This window comes from Amia ocellicauda, chromosome 11, assembly GCF_036373705.1.
Source record: "Amia ocellicauda isolate fAmiCal2 chromosome 11, fAmiCal2.hap1, whole genome shotgun sequence".
In the NCBI taxonomy this organism is placed as follows: Eukaryota; Metazoa; Chordata; class Actinopteri; order Amiiformes; family Amiidae; genus Amia; species Amia ocellicauda.
Window position 1 is genome coordinate 29,322,630 of NC_089860.1, and position 18,928 is coordinate 29,341,557.

At 41.1% G+C, this 18,928-nt stretch overlaps 1 protein-coding gene across 4 annotated transcripts in view; it reads right to left on the minus strand.

The window, feature by feature from the left end:
• The window catches only part of nhsl3 (NHS like 3), an 81,768-nt gene that overhangs the window by 12,132 nt on the left and 50,708 nt on the right, over positions 1-18,928 (minus strand). The window contains exon 1 of one of the 4 annotated variants that reach the window (XM_066717341.1): positions 3,295-3,832. The exons of the other annotated variants lie outside the window; for them this stretch is intronic. Coding sequence (XP_066573438.1) covers positions 3,295-3,352 — 58 coding nt within the window. The 5' untranslated portion in view covers positions 3,353-3,832. Of the gene's footprint in view, positions 1-3,294; positions 3,833-18,928 lie in introns of those variants that run through there. 4 annotated transcript variants of the gene reach the window in all.

The window sequence follows — 18,928 nt, forward strand, 5'->3', positions numbered from 1 at the left end:
GCGTGCCAAAAGGAGTCGCAGACAGATTGTGGGAAAATTGGGAAACAAGTGGTTAATTTATCTGCCCATTGGTACAGGGCTAATGAAGGTGACTGTTGAACAGACCTCCTGCCCACCCTCAGGGTTCAGTCTCTGCCAAAAGAGCATATAGTGCAACTACGGCACAGCAGACACTATGACAGCAATCTGTCAGCAGCACACAACGGAAACAGCCAGGGGGATTACCACCATTACACCAGAGTCTAACCTCTCAAATATACTACAACATTATATTATAATATAGTGTGGAATAGTGGTCAGGGCTCTGAAGCAGAGGGTCGTGGGTTCAGTCCCAGGTGGAGGACACTGCTGTTGTACTCTTGAGCAAGGCTGCACCTAGATTGCTCCAGTAAAAACCCAGCTGGATAAATGGGTAATTCATTATATGTAACAATGTGATATACTGTAACATAGGTGAGTGGCCCTGGAGTCTGCAAGAAATAAAATAACAAATGTTCGTATGTTTAAAATCAAATATGCCTAACATTAAAAATAAAGACCTAGCCAATTCAACACTGAAACAAAAAATAAACAAACATATTTAATGGTCAGATACTGATAATGAATTCTCTCTCTTTCAACATCATCATAATTGTACTGTAATGTGTGGATGATTTCTGTGTGTGATTTTATTACCCTTGCAACACATTGTCCTGGTGATAAGCAGTACTGCACCGGTGCATTCCTGTGGGCTCTGTAGTTATAAAGGGACAGATGTTTTTCGCTGCATTAGCCAAGAGTAAGTGGCGAAGCATGGATGTGTGAAGGATGCCTAATATGTCTTAAATTAGACAATAGAAATGTGCAAAACTTATGTAACTCAACTGACTGGTCACGATTAATCTTGTTAGAATTACTGTTGTGCCACTTAAATGTCTTATTGTCTTATTTATGCACATAAGTGTTCAATTTGAATTCAACAAATTATTTTGTAATAATAGACTACTTAAGGAATCTTCATATGTCTATAAAAAACAATGCAATATAAAATGAGTAAGTATATTTCATTAGTTTTTGTGGGATTTATCCACTGGTTTACATTCCAATAATGCATTTGGTAAAGTATCTCATCAAACTAGCTCATTATAATGTTAAATTATTATGCTCTTGCTTCATGAACTAGTATGTCCTGCACTGTAATGTCAGAGCTAGCAGCTGTCACATTTTTCAGAACTCTGCAACTGTGTTAATCTCAAAAACAACGCCCAACACCAGGAAAATTCACAGAATTCCTCCTGCGACTCACAACTCCCTCCTTCAGCATTGCCGAGACCTTTCTGACCTGAATGTGTGAAACCGTTTATAAAGTTTTACAAAAATGCTTCCTTATGCTACTGTTACAGCTCAATGCGAAGGCTTGTGGTACCAATGGTGAAAACTGAACACAGACAGTAGGTGAGGTGCCCCTGCTAGATCTGTGGCACAAGGGACAGAGAACCCATGCAGCTGTAGGAGGAGACAGGACCAGCACTGAGGCAGCAGTACTGCCTGTCCCTTTCCTTTCCTTCCTTTTCTGAATCCCAGCCAGCTTGATTATGAACTATAGCTTGTCTAATAGCCATACCATAACAGTGCTGCATGTTCGTACATCCTTATTCCATTAAAAAAATAAAAATAAAAATGGTTAATTGGAATTAACCGAGTGTCTTGTGTCTTGTTTTTGATTTGATTATGCAAAAACATTAGATATTCAAACCCATCTTTGTGGTATCAGCTTTTAAACAATCAGGTTCTTTCTCCTTCTTTTTAAAACCTTATGTTGTCAAAAGGATCAAAGAGACGAATCATTTCCCATAACCGGGAGCAGATTGAATGATGCCTGGGGACTCTGGAGAACTGTTACCTGGAGAAGAAAAAAGGAAAAAACACACCTGAGCCAGCCAAAGGTGTTCTTAGCTATCAGCAACCGGCTCCCTGACTAACAGTGCTGCCCTTCATCAAACTACCCTTTGTACACACTGTCTTTTAAGCAGAGAAACCTCATCTCCTGCACCTGAGCCACAATAGTCCAGGCCTGAATAGATAAAAGCTTTCTGCCATAAAGCATAACAAAACAAAAGCAAAAAAAAAGTCCATTAGTAAAGGAATTCCTCTCCTTCAACTTTGAAACCTATTGAATTAACGAAATCCCACTTGGGTTTCAGATGACAAGAGTTCAGCAATTAACTGATGCTGCACAAAAGTGTGGGTCTCTAAAATGCAGGCTTGCAAATAACCCATGATGCAGTTATTTTTAAAAATAAACGAAAACAAGATGATCGGTCCACGCCATGTACGTTTGCTGAGGTAAATATCAAATGCTTTTTCAGTTCACTTGCATTAGTGGTTGTAGAGTGCTCTGCCATCACTGAGGCTTATTTTACAACACTTGGGAGCTATGATAGACCTGAATTAACAGGGTACTGTGTGAACTAATGTATCTGATGTATATAGAGTGGAGATTGTGCTTTTTTTGGTGGGGTATGAGTTACACTGTAATGTAAAACAGCCCTTTTTGTTTAAAATTCTTCCCTCTCCTGCTATGGATTCAGACTAAAAGGCAATTTGCAGGTATGTCAAGGAAAAATGCAAGAAAGCAATTTAAGTTCTGGGCACCTGTTATACTTGTAACAACATGCATTGTAAGTGTCAATGGCATGATGTGACAAACAGCTGATGAAAAGTACCAAATGTCCTTACAAATATATATATTATGGTGTCCAGGTTTGCATGTGCATAGATGATAATACTGTATATTAATTTAGAAGCACAAAGACCAATTAATAATTAATAATTTAAAAATGAAACATCTCCAAAATGAATAGATGGCATGTCATATCACTGTGGCTATAGTAAGCACTACAAGTCTTATAAAAAAAGCTATACTTGTTTGATAGGCTGAGCATGGCAAGTAGACATAGATGTACACAAATATAAGTTGAATCCAACTACTACTAACACAGAATTTGATGCTGGCATCCACAAAATGCACAAACTACAACCTTATTAAACCGCTACATCATGAAGAAAGGTTTCTCTGTAGATTAAGCTCTTATTGATTAATACATCAGCATTAATACAGAGCACGGGGTTAGTACCACCTGCTTATCACAGCAGAGTATTCTTCTTTAATTGTCTTGCAAACAGAAACAGAAACACTGTCAAAAACTTATCGATAACCTCTCCACAAAATCGACAACAATATAACAAGCAAGGGATGAAAACACAAAAAGCAAACAAACAAGGAAAAGATTGATCAAAACACAAACGACTCACCCTTCTTTTTGAAAACCGACAGCAGTGAGCGAATGTTTTTACTCAAGAAAACAACCATTTCTGTTTTGGTTTGCAGGCAGAGACCATGGTAATTTAATAAAAAATGATGATTAAAAAAAAAAAAAGAATTAGTCTTGGTAATTGGTAAGCAAGTTCCAAACAAACAAACACAAGAAATAAGCAGTTCAGATGCTGGGTGAATAGCTCACAAACAATGAGACCTTCTGCAAGTCCTGTGGTCCCAGCTGGTTGCCTCCTTCCCGACTTCACATCGCTCTATTGTCCCTCTGTGCTCCTCCACCACGATTGCATCCCATTAATGCCTCAGCACACACACACACACACACACTCAGAGCCCTCGCTCCAGCCACTACAACCTCAAGTCAGAGGGCAACACAAAGTCCTGTCTTCAGTGGTAAAAAGGTATCCCAAAACAGAGAAAGAAAATAAAGGAAAGTGGGGTTGTATATATCCCTTAAATATAACATCCACAAATGCTCAAATCCAACTAGAAAATAACTCTGGGTGCTTCTCTCCTCAGTCTCCTGTACTTTCTGTCACTTCCACTGGGGTTCAAGCTACTTGAAGGCACCACTCTGGAGTAGTGCTTCATTCATACAGCAACACAGCATCATCAGCCCCTCCTTTCTCTCTCTCTCTCTCTCTCTCTCTCTCTCTCTCTCTCTCTCTCAAAATGGTCTCTTTTCTGCAAAGCAAAATTTAAAAATAGCAACAAGAGCTGGGTGAAAAAACAACAATTGACAAATGTCTAGAGGGTTGTCTTTAAATATATTATTTTTTCTTTTTGCGTGTCCTTGCTGGTTATATAAACAGACGGCCGCCTGCCTGCCCCAGGGTGGCTCCACACAAACAGCAGCCCTCCCTCCTGGCCAGACGCACAACAGCTGGCCCTGCAGTTGCCTGCTCTGCCCCGCTGGCCGGCAGCTTCCCGGCCTCCCCATTGTCTCAGGCCGCACTCCACGCTTTGTTAGTGGCCCAGCAAATCCCTACACTTTTTTGTGTGCCGGCACAGGCACAGTGCTGGCTCAGTAGTCTCCCTGACACCACAACAACAATGGAATCCATTTATCAGGGATTTTCAACTACAGGTTGCACTGCCTGCCCCCTCCACGGTGTTCTTGTTGTTGCAAATAGGCTGTTACAGACCTGCTCCAGTCCTAGATACTTACACTGGAAACAGTTGGTAGTAGTAAGATTGTGTTGATCAATTACAGTTAATACAAAAAAAGAAAAAAAGAAAAGCACACTCACGATGTAAGATGATGTTGCTTTCATCATTCAGAGAGTTTAGGCTTCACCACAGAGTATTGCAAGTTGAAGCAGACAGCTATACTAAAATAGTCACACCTATGTAGCATCTTAATTAAATTGTATACAAGTAGAACTTATGTCAAAAATGTGTTCATGGCTGTTTTTCTAAGTGGTTTTAAAATGCTGTCGGCTTCCCTCTACTCCTTCAGAAATAGGCTTTAATCTGGCAGTGGATAACTGTGGCTGCTCGTATCCCTATTGACACATCCCAGCATGGGGCCTTCTCATCAGCAAGTACAGCTGCACCCTGCAGCCCAGCTCCCTCAAAGCAAGAGCGACACACACTTCAAAACGCATTACAGTCGCATCCCCTTCTGCATGTGGAAAAGCCTGCAGACCCAGCTCCCATCGCAAAGAGCCAGCAGCACAGAAGTGAGAGCTGAGAGCTGCCACTAAGTGTTGCATTAGAAGTGAAATAATTCAAACTGCAATAGTGGAAACGGCAGAGGACAGTGCTATATTGGTCCACTGCTGGATGAAGGCCTCCCCCAAGATGTTGCCCATGTTTTATCCAACACTGCAGGGGAGACTTCATCTGTATCCGTTATTTAAAATCTGGACGTTTTCAAAATTGCTTCCAAATATACGCCAGCCTTCACTGAAAGGGAACACACTTAATGCTTTTCAGTATAATGCATGAGTTTTACTCCTAATTTATAACTACTTTACAGACTGTTAATGCATTCAGATTTTAAGTTCAGCTACCAAAATTATGTGGCCAGATTCACAGGGGGTTAATTCAATAATGCAGAGATATTGTACACTTGTATAGATCTATCAGAAACAGTCCTGGTTGGAATGCTATCCTACCTGGGTACACTTCTCCCCTCACACACATTAAACCAGCACACCCGCTGACATTTTATTATCTTTCTTTCCACATAACGGGTTTCCTGCTGATTGCACGATCTTTGATGACATTTGAGTACAGTAACTACATTCTGATCCTGTCAGCATACGGCTGGCAGTTCACTGCAACGGATGTAGATTTATTTTTGTCCAGAGCCTTCTTCCATATATAGGATCCCTCACAGTGTTCTATATTTGATACTCCTAATACAAGGAAATATTGAGGAAGATTATAATTATCATCATGACACTAAAATACATTGGATATCACTTCTAACAATCACACATAATTACTTGTCCAGTGGAGGGTGTGCTCTGAGGGGAGGCGGGGGGCAGCCCTAACCCTCCCCTCACACAATGTGGCCCTGTACAGCGGCCCAGCAGACAGGGAGAAGAAAGCACAGCCATTCCAGTTGTCCGATTCTCCCGCACTGAAGCTGACAGCCTCCCATTGTCCCGCCTCACTATAGCGGCAGTGGCCATGAATATTTATCACAGGCGCCAGGTCAGCAAGGCGCCATCTGGCACACGGCGAGGCACCTGCCTCCGAGGCAGTGTGGAGGCAGGACACATTATATAGGCTGGCTGGCCCTCCCTCTGACTTTACAGATTGATAAAGAGCATGGTGTTGTTATAATACACAGTACACAAACTCAGATTTAAAAATTACGCTTATGTGTATTATGATGGTGATGATTAAGTGTTATTAAACAGAGACCTTTATCCCAGCTGACTTATGTGGTTTAACAAATACTGAAATACAATGTTCTACATGTACATAACAGTACAGTGAATGGGGTGTAAGCTCTTATCTATTTTTTACCTCAACACTAACTAGTCCTTTCAATGTGTCCATGAAATTGGGTTAACCTGCAGATAAACAAGAAACCCTACCATGAATTTAATTTCAGCTCAATGTACTGCCATCTGATTCCCAGCATGAAACCGCAGTTGCCCTATAGAAACACTTAAGACCAGGGTCACACGTCCCATCATAAAACAATTATAACTGCAGAAGTGTTCATTCTCTCAGCCAGCTCAGAGAAGAGGTCAATATATTGCCAATTCGTTGGGTTCAAAGGTCATAATGGGAGAATAGAATTAGAGGTCACAGCTCGTTCTTCCAATGGTTACTGGAGAAGAATATTAATTTTTCATATTTTCACATGCATCAAAATGGTCATATTTAGTATCTGGCATTTGTCTTGGAAGGTCTTCAAAGCACATAGCTATTAAACACTTGTCAAGATATAAATGCAGTATTCACTAAGACAGGAGATTCTGCTATAATGCGAGCATCCGGTTAGACAAAATCTATTCCTGTAAAGCTTTCTGCTTAACATGTGCATGCCCAGTACAGATTCTGCTTTCTTAGCCTGTTTAAAACCTCAGAGAGAGACAAAAAAAACAAAATCACAAGACAGTGGTACAGAACTTTGCATATATCTTCTCAAGCAGTTTATTTTCTTGCCTTGTCTTTGTATTATTTAGCAACACTCGGAGACAAGGCTGGGCCATGAAGATTGACTGTAGCATTGTGTTTATTGGGCCTCAAGCCAACCTCATAAGATCCTGCTGAAAGCAAAGTGTTTTATGTACTGAGGAGGCATGGGAAACCTGAGAGATATGGATGACTTTAATTAAACATTGTGGAAAGCCACCAAGTGCGCAGCACAACACAGGGGCATGCAGAGAAGTGGACTGAGTGTGTTACAAAACACTGCTACAGATGGATGGCCAAGCTTTTGGAGATGGTCCTCATTCATGTCTGTTCACGGTGGCTGTATTCTGAAAGCTTACCACAAGATGTCACTGTATTCCTCCAGCGTCTGATACATAGAAACACACATACAAACACTTTGTCCCAGGTGTATGGACTTCACAAAGATTCACCAATCATCTCCAATGCAATAAAGCCTGCAAAGCAAGCAATCACATAAAGCAGTTTCCAAAGAGGACGTGGGTCTTCCATGTTTGCAAAAGCTAATTGTTTTGACATTGTCTCTCTGTCCATGGTGTGTGGTGAGAAAGGTTAACCACTGAAACAAGAGAGACCATGGCACGGTATTAAGAACAGGCCACTGCTGTATTCAATGCAGTCTGACAAAAGACAGGCCATATATAACCCAGGGGGGACATGGTGGTAAATGTATGACAAATGAACCATTGCCTTTCACACAGTTTTGCCTACTACAATAGTAGACATTGTTTGTACTGCATTTATTCTTGCTTGAGAAGCAGTTCTAGAAAGGGGTTTGGGAGTACTGGGTAAACTGCACATTCTGACTTCAGATTCCAGTGTTCCATAAACATGTGGTTCAGAACATCGCTGTAGCACATTGACAAAAACCAGACAAAAACACTCAAGGTTTATAAGACATTCACACTAGAGAGAAAATAAACAAACCAGTGATTCTCCAAAAAACAAACAAAAAAACCAAAAAGACAGTAACTGGAAAATGAGGTTCCCACATAAATCTCACTAATGTGATTATACCTGCCTGGTATAAAGCAAAGTAAAGATGTTTAGCTTAATAAATGTCTGGAGTGCACATGTATGGGTCATTGCGGGAGCATTACTGTAAGTACTGTGTCTTCATGGTACCTTAGGCTGAGAGAGATTGTTTTGTCTGCAAGTTTTGTCAGGTGACCTGGCTAAAGCTGCTGAAATTAACACACCCACAGTTTTCCTTTGCACAGAACAAGCTAATAGAGGTTGGGGTGGCTTCTGAGAAACGTCATTTATGGAAGAGGTGTTGGCGATGGGGGTGCATCAGAGCTGAGAGTACCAAGTTAGATTCGGTTCTGAGCAAATACAAAAGCACCAAATGTGAACCATACCTAACCAGCCTGCACTTGATCCCTGGAGCCAGGGTGGCCACCAGAAGAGTGTGTGTGTGTAGTACAGCACAGGGAAGCCCTGGAGCCAGCACTGCATTTTGGCCATGCACAACAGCTGTGAAGAGCGGATGTTCTGGGTAACACCACCATGAGACACCTAACACTGAGCCAGTAATGCATTGAAACAGACTGTATCACTGTCACCTTGGTTAATGAATATCTGTGTGAGGTCAATGCCTCCACACTCCATCGGCATAAAGGTAGTTGCATTAAAGATGTTTGGATACGTTTCTCCTTATAGGTTCCTTGAGTTTTAGGGTAGCACACAAAGATTAACCTGCTGTATTTAATACTTAACGCTTTTCAGTGCATAAGGCGTTTTATGTAACTGGCCCCAGCCTTTACCTCTCTCAGCTCTGGTTCCAAGGCTAAGGTTCAGGTCCAGAAAACTATTAGACGAGGCACACATCAAAGACAACCGGAAATACCCCGTCATGTCTGGGACAGATAAGCACATTGCAAACTCTCGATTCGTATTTCACAGGCATCACCTAATTAAATAATGCACCTTACACTACCTTCAAGAACTCACTGAAAGCAAGGCAGTGGCCACACCCTTAAAATGTTCAGAGGACTGGAGGCAGGTGTGAGGACCATCATTCAGTCACCTCTCATTACTAAAACAAATAATTATAAAATCATATTGAAGGCAGTAAGTTATTTTATACCAGATTGAATAGCGAGAGAACACAAAAGGCAGTCACTGCAATCAGTGCTGTATTTTTCTCACCAGCTACAGCAGAATAATAATACAAAAAATAAATTTCACCCTGTCTGATACTGTACCTCTGATTTACTTACTTATCTGCCATTTGAATGTGATTTAAAGGCACCTCATAAAATCTGTTCAAGCTTAAGCCTCTGACAGTTTCCCAAGTTACAACTTCCTGAATAACTTCACAAAATCTGAGTCAAAAGCAAAGAATGGGAGATCTGATGGTTCAATTCGAATCTGTGCTGGCTCTAGAATGCACTGATTTGTACTGTATTGTATAGTATCACATCTAAGCAATGAAACTTGCAGATGATTAATCTTTTTAACAAATGTAGCAGACATAAACCCCCAAAGAATGTAAATCTGCATCCGTTTATTAAGAGTACAGAGCTGAAGCAGAGGAATGCTTCAATGCTGTGCATGCATGAACAGCGCAAATGCTGACAACACCTTCATTCTGGCAACTGTTTGCAAACTTAAAAATCAAACAGCACTGCACACTCTGCCGAGAAAAAGTCTTAACAAAACAGGCTCATCATGATGCCCCAATCTTCTATGACTTGCAGCCAAATCAAAAGGACTGAAGAATAATAGGGGGTTTAACTAAATCGGAGTGCTAAATAAAGACAAACTGAATACCCTAGCAGCTGTAGGAATGTATTCACCCTGGCTGGGATGCTGGGGAGGATTTGCTCCGAAAAGGAGAACCACAGGAGTTACGTGTAGACTGGGATGAGTCCCAGCCACTGTACCTTCTTGACTGCACAGAGGATACAGCTCAGTCTGACCACATCTGTATTGTTGTCCTGCACTGATTACTTAAATAGCACACAGATATTAACTCCATGCACTTCCAACACTACTGCTCAGAGCTCTGGCTCCCATGTGAGTGGTTAATAACAGGCTAGCTCAGCAGCATCATGGTTCTCCAATTGCTCTTAATTCCAGCATGCAGGCGCTGGTCTTTCCACAGAGTACTCGAGAGGGTTAGAGCAATTAATGTTATCTGTGGAACAAGTACAATGGAAACTAATGAACCAGCGGAGCACCAGAGACCTGTCATGCCCGACTCTGATGATGTAACAGTACAGGCTCCGCCTTGCTTTAATACATTGTGTTATTTTTGGATACAAGTGAGTTGCATGCTAAATAAGACTGTCTAGAAGTATTCCTTCCCTTGGGACCTGGGGAAAATACAGTATGGTGATAGTACATTTCCCTCGAATGGGCCATGAAGGAGCATGACTGGCACTGGGCAGGATGGCAATTGCTGAGCCAGGGACACTGCAGCCAGGGCCGTTATTCCCCTTGCCACCTGAGTGGCTAGACGTGATCTCGCAACAACCAAGGCTCATGGCAAGCTCCTCGGATCTTTGTCCCGGTTCTCCCAAGAACAGCAAAGAGCTCTGTAAGGCAACCAAACCCCTATTCTGAGGAAACGGGTATTTTTAGTGCCACAGAATGTCTTTGGTGCAAAATAACACTGTCATTTATTATTAACGAAGATAAATGAAAGCGAGAACCTCTCTTTTCAGAATTCTGCATGCATAATTGATGAGAATGTTTATGAGCATGCTTAGTATTTTATCTACCTTTTTTTTCTTCTTCTTTCTAGTTCTCCTCTAGGTCAGGGGCTAATCTTGTGTTAGCAGAACTCTCACAGCTAATGTAGCAATGCACTATTAATAACAGGGCCCTTTGTTAATCACTCTCACAAGGAGATTCATATTAAAAAAAGAAAACTGGTAAGTGTTAGTCGGGTAAATATTATGTGACAGTCATGGGGTTTAGCCTATTTCAGTAATGATTAAGCAAAGATTTTGCTCAGCTCTTGGTTACCATAATTGACAGAAATGACATCTCTCTACAAGCAGGGGCATGTTATTGGTGCTTCAGTTTGCAGATGAAGCAACACAACATGGATGGCTGTTTGGCTTACAAGAGAACAAAACTTAAAACAGCTGAATTCTTCCTACCCTGATCTGTTAGTGAGTGAGCACCACAAAAAGTGGAAGAAAGGTCAATTTTAATGTCACTCACAGTCTTTGGTATAAGAAGTTGGTAGTTGAGTTTTATCTGTGGTTCTCGACACTTAAGAGCCATCCTTGATGGAGCCGCAGTTAAATGAGGTGAAACCCAATGGGCTTCTGCGAGATCTTGAGTCCTCTGTTTTAGGCACTTTAAGTCAAAAAAACATGGAGTTCTACACAAGGCCTTTGAGAGACCTAAAAATGTTCGCTAATTAAACATTACAGACAGAGCAATATCCTTTCCCTCGCGCTCTCGGTTCCCAGCCCAGGGTACATTATTGCAATTATAATTATAATCATATAAATCCAAGAAGAGGGAACCTACTAATTCAACTAAAGACAGTGGGGCTTTGGGCTCAGGCCTGGGTGGCTCCCGCTGCATAATCCAGTTCTGTAAGAAGATAGAAATTTAAGAGACAGTTTCAAAATGCCACCTCAGAAACTGGCATTTGTCCACCAGAGAGCTCTAGGCTAACATTACCTAAATCATTGTTTTAGTTTGCAGATGTTTGATTTAACAGATGCCACCTAAATCATGCCTTGGGCTTCAGGTTCTTTAATAAAAAAGGGAAAGTAATAATAATATTTTCCATAATATAAGAAATCAAATCGCTGATTATTAAAATAACACCGTAACATAGCAAAAATTAAGAAATACATATAAATCTAAAAAATAGATTAGTCAGGCTGATAAGTATGAATGTTAAAGCACTTCTGTGAAGATGACACAGCCTGCACCGCACCACCTTCATTCACTAGCACTCTGGGGATGCCCCTGGGAGGGAGCAGGGGTCTGAGTCAGGGGTCAAACCAATCAGGGGCCAATCAGAAAGCCCAATGCAGCAGCAGAGCTTCTGGTTTGTAAAGCTCCCATCGAATATCAATAAGGAGCTGAAATAAGAACAGCAGTCTAAGAGCCTCATCTTCAATGCCAACATAATCAACATCCATATTCATTAACAAGGCAAAACCGGCCCTCAAGAATATTAATTAAAAGACACACATTGTGAGAGCAGCAACTACTAAAAGGTCACATCCTCAGCTATGCCAAAGCACCAGCAGCCATGCCAAAAGGAGTCGGCATCAAAAGCCATGTTTCCTCATCTTAAAACACCTGGAGCAAAACAAACGGAAAACAACAGGAAAGGACAAGGTTACATACAGGCAGCTTAAGCGTAGTTTTTTTTTTTCCACAAGCAACAAAACTGTACAGACACCACAACACCCCTTCATGTGAGGTGAGCCGTGTTTCTGTGATGTCACGGAGAAAACACTCTAGAGTGAGGTCACCCACCAAATCAACAGCCTGGAATGAGCTAACCCAAAAAGCTACAGCACGACAAAAGGGCGGACTCTTCTGGTGCAACGGTAGTGCACGGACTTGTGCTCCCAGGATGCTGGGCCCGAATCCTGGCTCTGGCACAATGGGGCTACACCTAATCATGACAAGCCACAAATAAAATGATACAAGATCAGATGTTAAGGAAAACTAAGCAGGATGTTATTCCACTGGGCTAAGACAGTAAGTTAAACAATGTTCTCGGAGTAAGTCTGGATTGAAGCATCTGTGACAATGAGAGTGACTTCATTCTTCCCACAGGAGTTAAAATTTCCACCACATTCTCATGTACTTGAGCAAGACTATGACTTCAATAAAATAAAATCCAGACTAAACTAAGAATGATTAACCTTTGCCTTTACAACCAGGGGACATAACATAGTTTATTAAACTCAGGAAACATAAAACACAGATCTGTGAGGTATTCAATGGAATGGAAATTATGTCATTAAATAGTTGTGTGAAAAAGGGGGGGGGGGGATTAACACAGAGATATTCAGGAAGAATCCACTGTCTTCAAAGAATTACATATGGGATAAATTATACAGTGAGGGAAAAAAGTATTTGATCCCCTGCTGATTTTGTACGTTTGCCCACTGACAAAGAAATGATCAGTCTATAATTTTAATGGTAGGTGTATTTTAACAGTGAGAGACAGAACAACAACAAAATCCAGAAAAACACATTTCAAAAAAGTTATAAATTGATTTGCATGTTAATGAGGGAAATAAGTATTTGATCTCTTCGACTTAGTACTTGGTGGCAAAACCCTTGTTGGCAATCACAGAGGTCAGACGTTTCTTGTAGTTGGCCACCAGGTTTGCACACATCTCAGGAGGGATTTTGTCCCACTCCTCTTTGCAGATCCTCTCCAAGTCATTAAGGTTTCGAGGCTGACGTTTGGCAACTCGAACCTTCAGCTCCCTCCACAGATTTTCTATGGGATTAAGGTCTGGAGACTGGCTAGGCCACTCCAGGACCTTAATGTGCTTCTTCTTGAGCCACTCCTTTGTTGCCTTGGCTGTGTGTTTTGGGTCATTGTCATGCTGGAATACCCATCCAAGACCCATTTTCAATGCCCTGGCTGAGGGAAGGAGGTTCTCACCCAGGATTTGACGGTACATGGCCCCATCCATCATCCCTTTGATGCGGTGCAGTTGTCCTGTCCCCTTAGCAGAAAAACACCCCCAAAGCATAATGTTTCCACCTCCATGTTTCACGGTGGGGATGGTGTTCTTGGGGTCATAGGCAGAATTCCTCCTCCTCCAAACACAGCGAGTTGAGCTCGATTTTGGTCTCATCTGACCACAACACTTTCACCCAGTTCTCCTCTGAATCATTCAGATGTTCATTGGCAAACTTCAGACGGGCCTGTACATGTGCTTTCTTGAACAGGGGGGCCTTGCGGGGGCTGCAGGATTTCAGTCTTTCACGGCGTAGTGTGTTACCAATTGTTTTCTTGGTGACTATGGTCCCAGCTGCCTTGAGATCATTAACAAGATCTTCCCGTGTAGTTCTGGGCTGATTCCTCACCGTTCTCATGATCATTGAAACTCCACGAGGTGAGATCTTGCATGGAGCCCCAGACTGAGGGAGACTGACAGTTATTTTGTGTTTCTTCCATTTGCGAATAATTGCACCAACTGTTGCCACCTTCTCACCAAGCTGCTTGGCGGTGGTCTTGTAGCCCATTCCAGCCTTGTGTAGGTCTACAGTCTTGCCCCTGACATCCTGGGACAGCTCTTTGGTCTTGGCCATGGTGGAGATTTTGGAATCTGATTGATTGATTGCTTCTGTGGACAGGTGTCTTTTATACAGGTAACGAGCTGAGATTAGGATCACTCCCTTTAAGAGAGAGCTCCTAATCTCAGCTCATTACCTGTATAAAAGACACCTGGGAGCCAGAAATCTTGCTGATTGATAGGGGATCAAATACTTATTTCCCTCATTAACATGCAAATCAATTTATAACTTTTTTGAAATGCGTTTTTCTGAATTTTTTTGTTGTTATTCTGTCTCTCACTGTTCAAATGCACCTACCATTAAAATTATAGACTGATCATTTATTTGTCAGTGGGCAAACGTACAAAATCAGCAGGGGATCAAATACTTTTTTCCCTCAGTGTAGATGGTCTTTCTCTGACAACACACCAATAATAGATTCATCAAAAGTGACATCTGGTTTGGCATGCAACTCAGGTCAGTGCTCAGTATAGATCTTTGTGATTTTACGGTCCCTCTGGGTTGAGGACTCTTATAGTCGAGGATCTTATTAAATGGAAGAAGGATAGATCCTGCCGAGTCAAAACTGTGGAGGCATGGAAAAAAACCTCTGAAAATCAACCCAACTTGCCCTTTTATTATGTAGTAAGAGCTGGAACACTGAATATACCACACAATAAAAAGCATTTTAGAAAGAAAAGATTTTAATGGATGTTTTTTCCATACTGCTTGCCAAGTTCTTCCGCTACAATAAGAACGTGATGACCAGAATTAGAAAAAGCGGAACACAGATGTGACCACAGTGGAGAAAATAAATCAGGGTAAAATGAAGGGTTACAAGAAAGTTAAAAATTGGTTTGCAACTGTGTGGTACAGATACCAAAACAACACATGCAATGTCTCCAGGTTTCAGTAAACAAAGAGCAACAAAGTGCATAAACAATAATTTACCCATAATACATTTTACTGTGTTGAGGAACTCTTATCACACAATCCCTTCCTGGACATATAGCCTAGGCTTCAATAACCAATTCACTTCCGGTAACCGTAATCACAATCCTTAAGCCCTGGGATGATCCTTTGTACATTTACACACTTCTGTTTGTGTAATTCACACGGGACCGCAGGGCAGGGTGGAGACAGAGCTTGTGTGTCTTACAGCAACAAAGTAAATGCGAGTAGTTTCATGACAACCGTGAGAACTGAATTACTACATAATATATACATGCATCTGCTTTGCAAAACATAAACACTGCTTTCCACTGTCCACTACAGTCGGTCAGATCACAAAAAGCAATCTACTACATGTTCATAGTTCAAATGTATTGTATTGTATACTCTTCACCTCATTCCCTGCATTTATAATTTTTTTTCTTCCCTGAATAAATTCTGACAGTGCAGTTTTCTACCTTTTCTATCTAAACCACTCAAAGTATGCACGTTTTTCATACAGTTTTTTTGTTTATAATACAAGTGTTTTAGGTGTGTAGAATTTTTTTTTTTTTGGCACACACTTTGCTAACAGGAATCTTTCTGAAACACAGGCTCAAGTGCTGCTTGACAATTCATTTCCAGCACAATACGATGATCAGGTGTGATGCTGGTGTAATTTCCCTGTGCACTGTCTGAAAACAATGCTTTTTACAGACAACATGACGCACTAGAAATGACAACTGGGATTAAAGGAGGAGGGAAATCTAGATTTAATTAAAAAAAAAAAAAAAAAAAAAAAAAAAAAAAAGCAGCAGCAACAACAACAACAACAACAACAACAACAACAACAACAACAACAACAAAGCTTCAACAGCACTGTCCTGATTGTCGGCTTCTCTGAGTCAGCTTTAACTGGAACTGTTAAGTAAAGCTCAGATGCTTCAAGCTTGTCTGAGCTGGTAGGAAAAGTGGGTGTGACTGTGTTTTAGGGAACCACTGGTATTTTTAGGTTTGCCACTGTGCAGGCCCCGGTTCTTCTTCCTGCCTTTTTTCAGCCCTGTTCACAAACACTGGTATACGGCAACAGGGCCAGCGGGTTACGTTCACTACCGCAATCAGCGACAACGGGGAGATTTCAGAAGATTTATAACCTGTTCAAAATGTGCTCTTGGTATAGCTCTTAAGTCACTGAAAGATAATTGTTCATGAAAATGATAACCACCAGTCGTCAGAATCGCATTATAAGAATTAATACCAGTATAGACAAAAGCCTGCCTGGTCTTGTTTAATCTTAGTAGTTGCTACAGCATGGTTTTGTGCCAGCTGCTTTCATTTTCAACCTCATTTATCTCCTCGTTTCAGCCGAAAGCTGGTAATTAACAAGGCAGCCGAGTGGAGGACAAAGCAACAAGGAATACAAGTAATAATTAAGTTAAGGAAAGGAAAGGAAAAGAGCTGTGGAAATATGGAGCAAAGCAAAGTATACTGTTGATGACAATGGACTGAGCTTCCTTTAGAAAGTCCTTTATTTTGAGGTTCTGGGATCAGAAATGTAAATGCCTGAACAATAACAGATAAGCAGCTTCTTATTCATAGCCACCCATATACTCGTCTTCTGCAAATGTACGAGTGAACGCACACTTCTTAAACACAGAGTAACCCAGGAAGATGCAACAGGTTGGACAAATCCTCAGACAGAAATGATAGCACGTATATGGGTTTCAACTTAAAGACATGGCATATTCCAATAAGACTCCTCCAGCCCAGCATATACTAATCCCAGTTAAGACCAGTACACCTGTGTTTCCTTCAAAACACCTTTACTCTGGGTAATCTGGTAAGCGGCATCTGTTTTGAGTACAGCAGTGACACTGAATGACAATGTGCTGCTTTAAACACACACACACACACACGCATTTGGTACAGGCCTTTTCAAAATGTGCAAGCTCTTACACTTTCAGGAAAGGTAGCCTCAGAAGGGACAAAGTCATTAACTGATAACACTTCACTATTTCCGTTGCATAATCCTTGCACAGAAGCCAACACCTAATCCGTAGATCGGCTCTCAAAGACAACGGAAAGGCACAGCCCACATCTTCCTGCAGTTTGGTTTCATATAGTTTGCAGGTTATATGGCTCCCTGTTATTTCTCCAAGGACTTTTAGCAGTCCTGCAACACAGCAGGCAAGACTGAATAATGTGTAACTGTCCTCTCTTGAAAACCACTCATAACTTTTCTTAAATTAATTTAATTGCCGATACTACATCTGGGCACAGATGATGTGGTTTGTTATATACAAAACAGAAAGAACAACCATTCAGATATAATAGAGTACATAGCCGTAACTTGATTAATTCAGGCTAGAACTGCACTGAACTCCCATGATTTTGTTCAGGGTAATAATGACCCAAGGCAGAGTTTGAAGTGCCTCTTAGAGGGTAATTGCTTTTTCATTAAGTTAAAGAATTGGAAAGATATTCTTTTTGGACAGGACAGGGTTGATACATGGTATTATAATAATAATAATAATAAAAAAGATGATTGAAGTCATGGATATGATGGCATACGTTTCCTTTCTCTTCCACACAGAGGAAAAACGTATAAACTCGTTACCAACTGAATAAATAATACAATAAAAAATACATACTGTATATATATACTATAAACATCTCCTCAATATGCGGTTAAATAGGCCTGATGAGTTACATTAATATGAACACAACCTGGTTTAAGTCTTAAACAGACCCTCAAGGTGGTTTGATCAATGTGGGGATCATCTTCAATTAAGACAGGTGTGGAGCTGTATCATTTCAATGGTAATGAATGGAGGGGCCACAGTTTAACAAGCAGGTTGGGCTACATGCCCAGTGCTCATGTATTGCCCATAAACACCACAGAGAGGTTACCCACTTCAGTAATACAGGAGTTGCACTTGAAAATCAGACGTGAATAGAAGGCAGGAAAAGGCACGTAAAAACAGGGAATTAAAACCAATCACACAACAAAAAAATAAAAACAAAACATAAAAATCTCCCAAATGCACCAAGCATGCTTGTCTTCAAATTAATTCCCAAAGGATTATTATTTTTTTATTTATTTTTTTTAATCTTTGCTCCGCAACCTATAAAGCATGTATGAGATGCGCCAAAAATAATACAATGCAATAATTAAAGGCATTGAGCAGAGCTTCACAGTCCATGCACTGGGGGACATGTGTGCCTTCAGGTGTGAACAGGTGTGCCACTGAACATTTGAAAAGTTAAACACGACGCTTAATTAAAACAAAGAAAGGAGTTAAACAAACAGTGGTGTGCCACATTACATCAATAGGTGACATACCTACCATAAGCTTTGAAATCCGTACTTCATATGGATATAAAAAAGGAATTAACGCAACAGGAACCCAAAGAAACCAGAACAAGAGGCTTGTTTGCCGTCATCTGTCTGGGTGACTGTGTATGTGAACAGGCTGAAACACTGTGAGAGACTGGGCTCCTGAGTCCCCTGCACTCCCCTGGGAAAGAAAACCACAGCACACTGAAATCCCACAGGGAGACATTTTGTCTTCAGTTCAGGTGCTTTTAGACTCACTAAAAAGGGCTTAGCTGTGCATTGTCAGTAAGCTGGCCCTGCTTTGCCTTTTCTGCAACACCCAATTAGATAAAGCTACACCAGGAGAACCTGCATTGCAGAAGCACATTTTGCATTAACTGGATGTAGTTTAATAATCCAAATTAAGTTTTTTGCTAGATTCATTCTTTCATTTTTGTCTAGTTTGGATCACAATGCAGTGGGGATGGAAAGCACAGCCG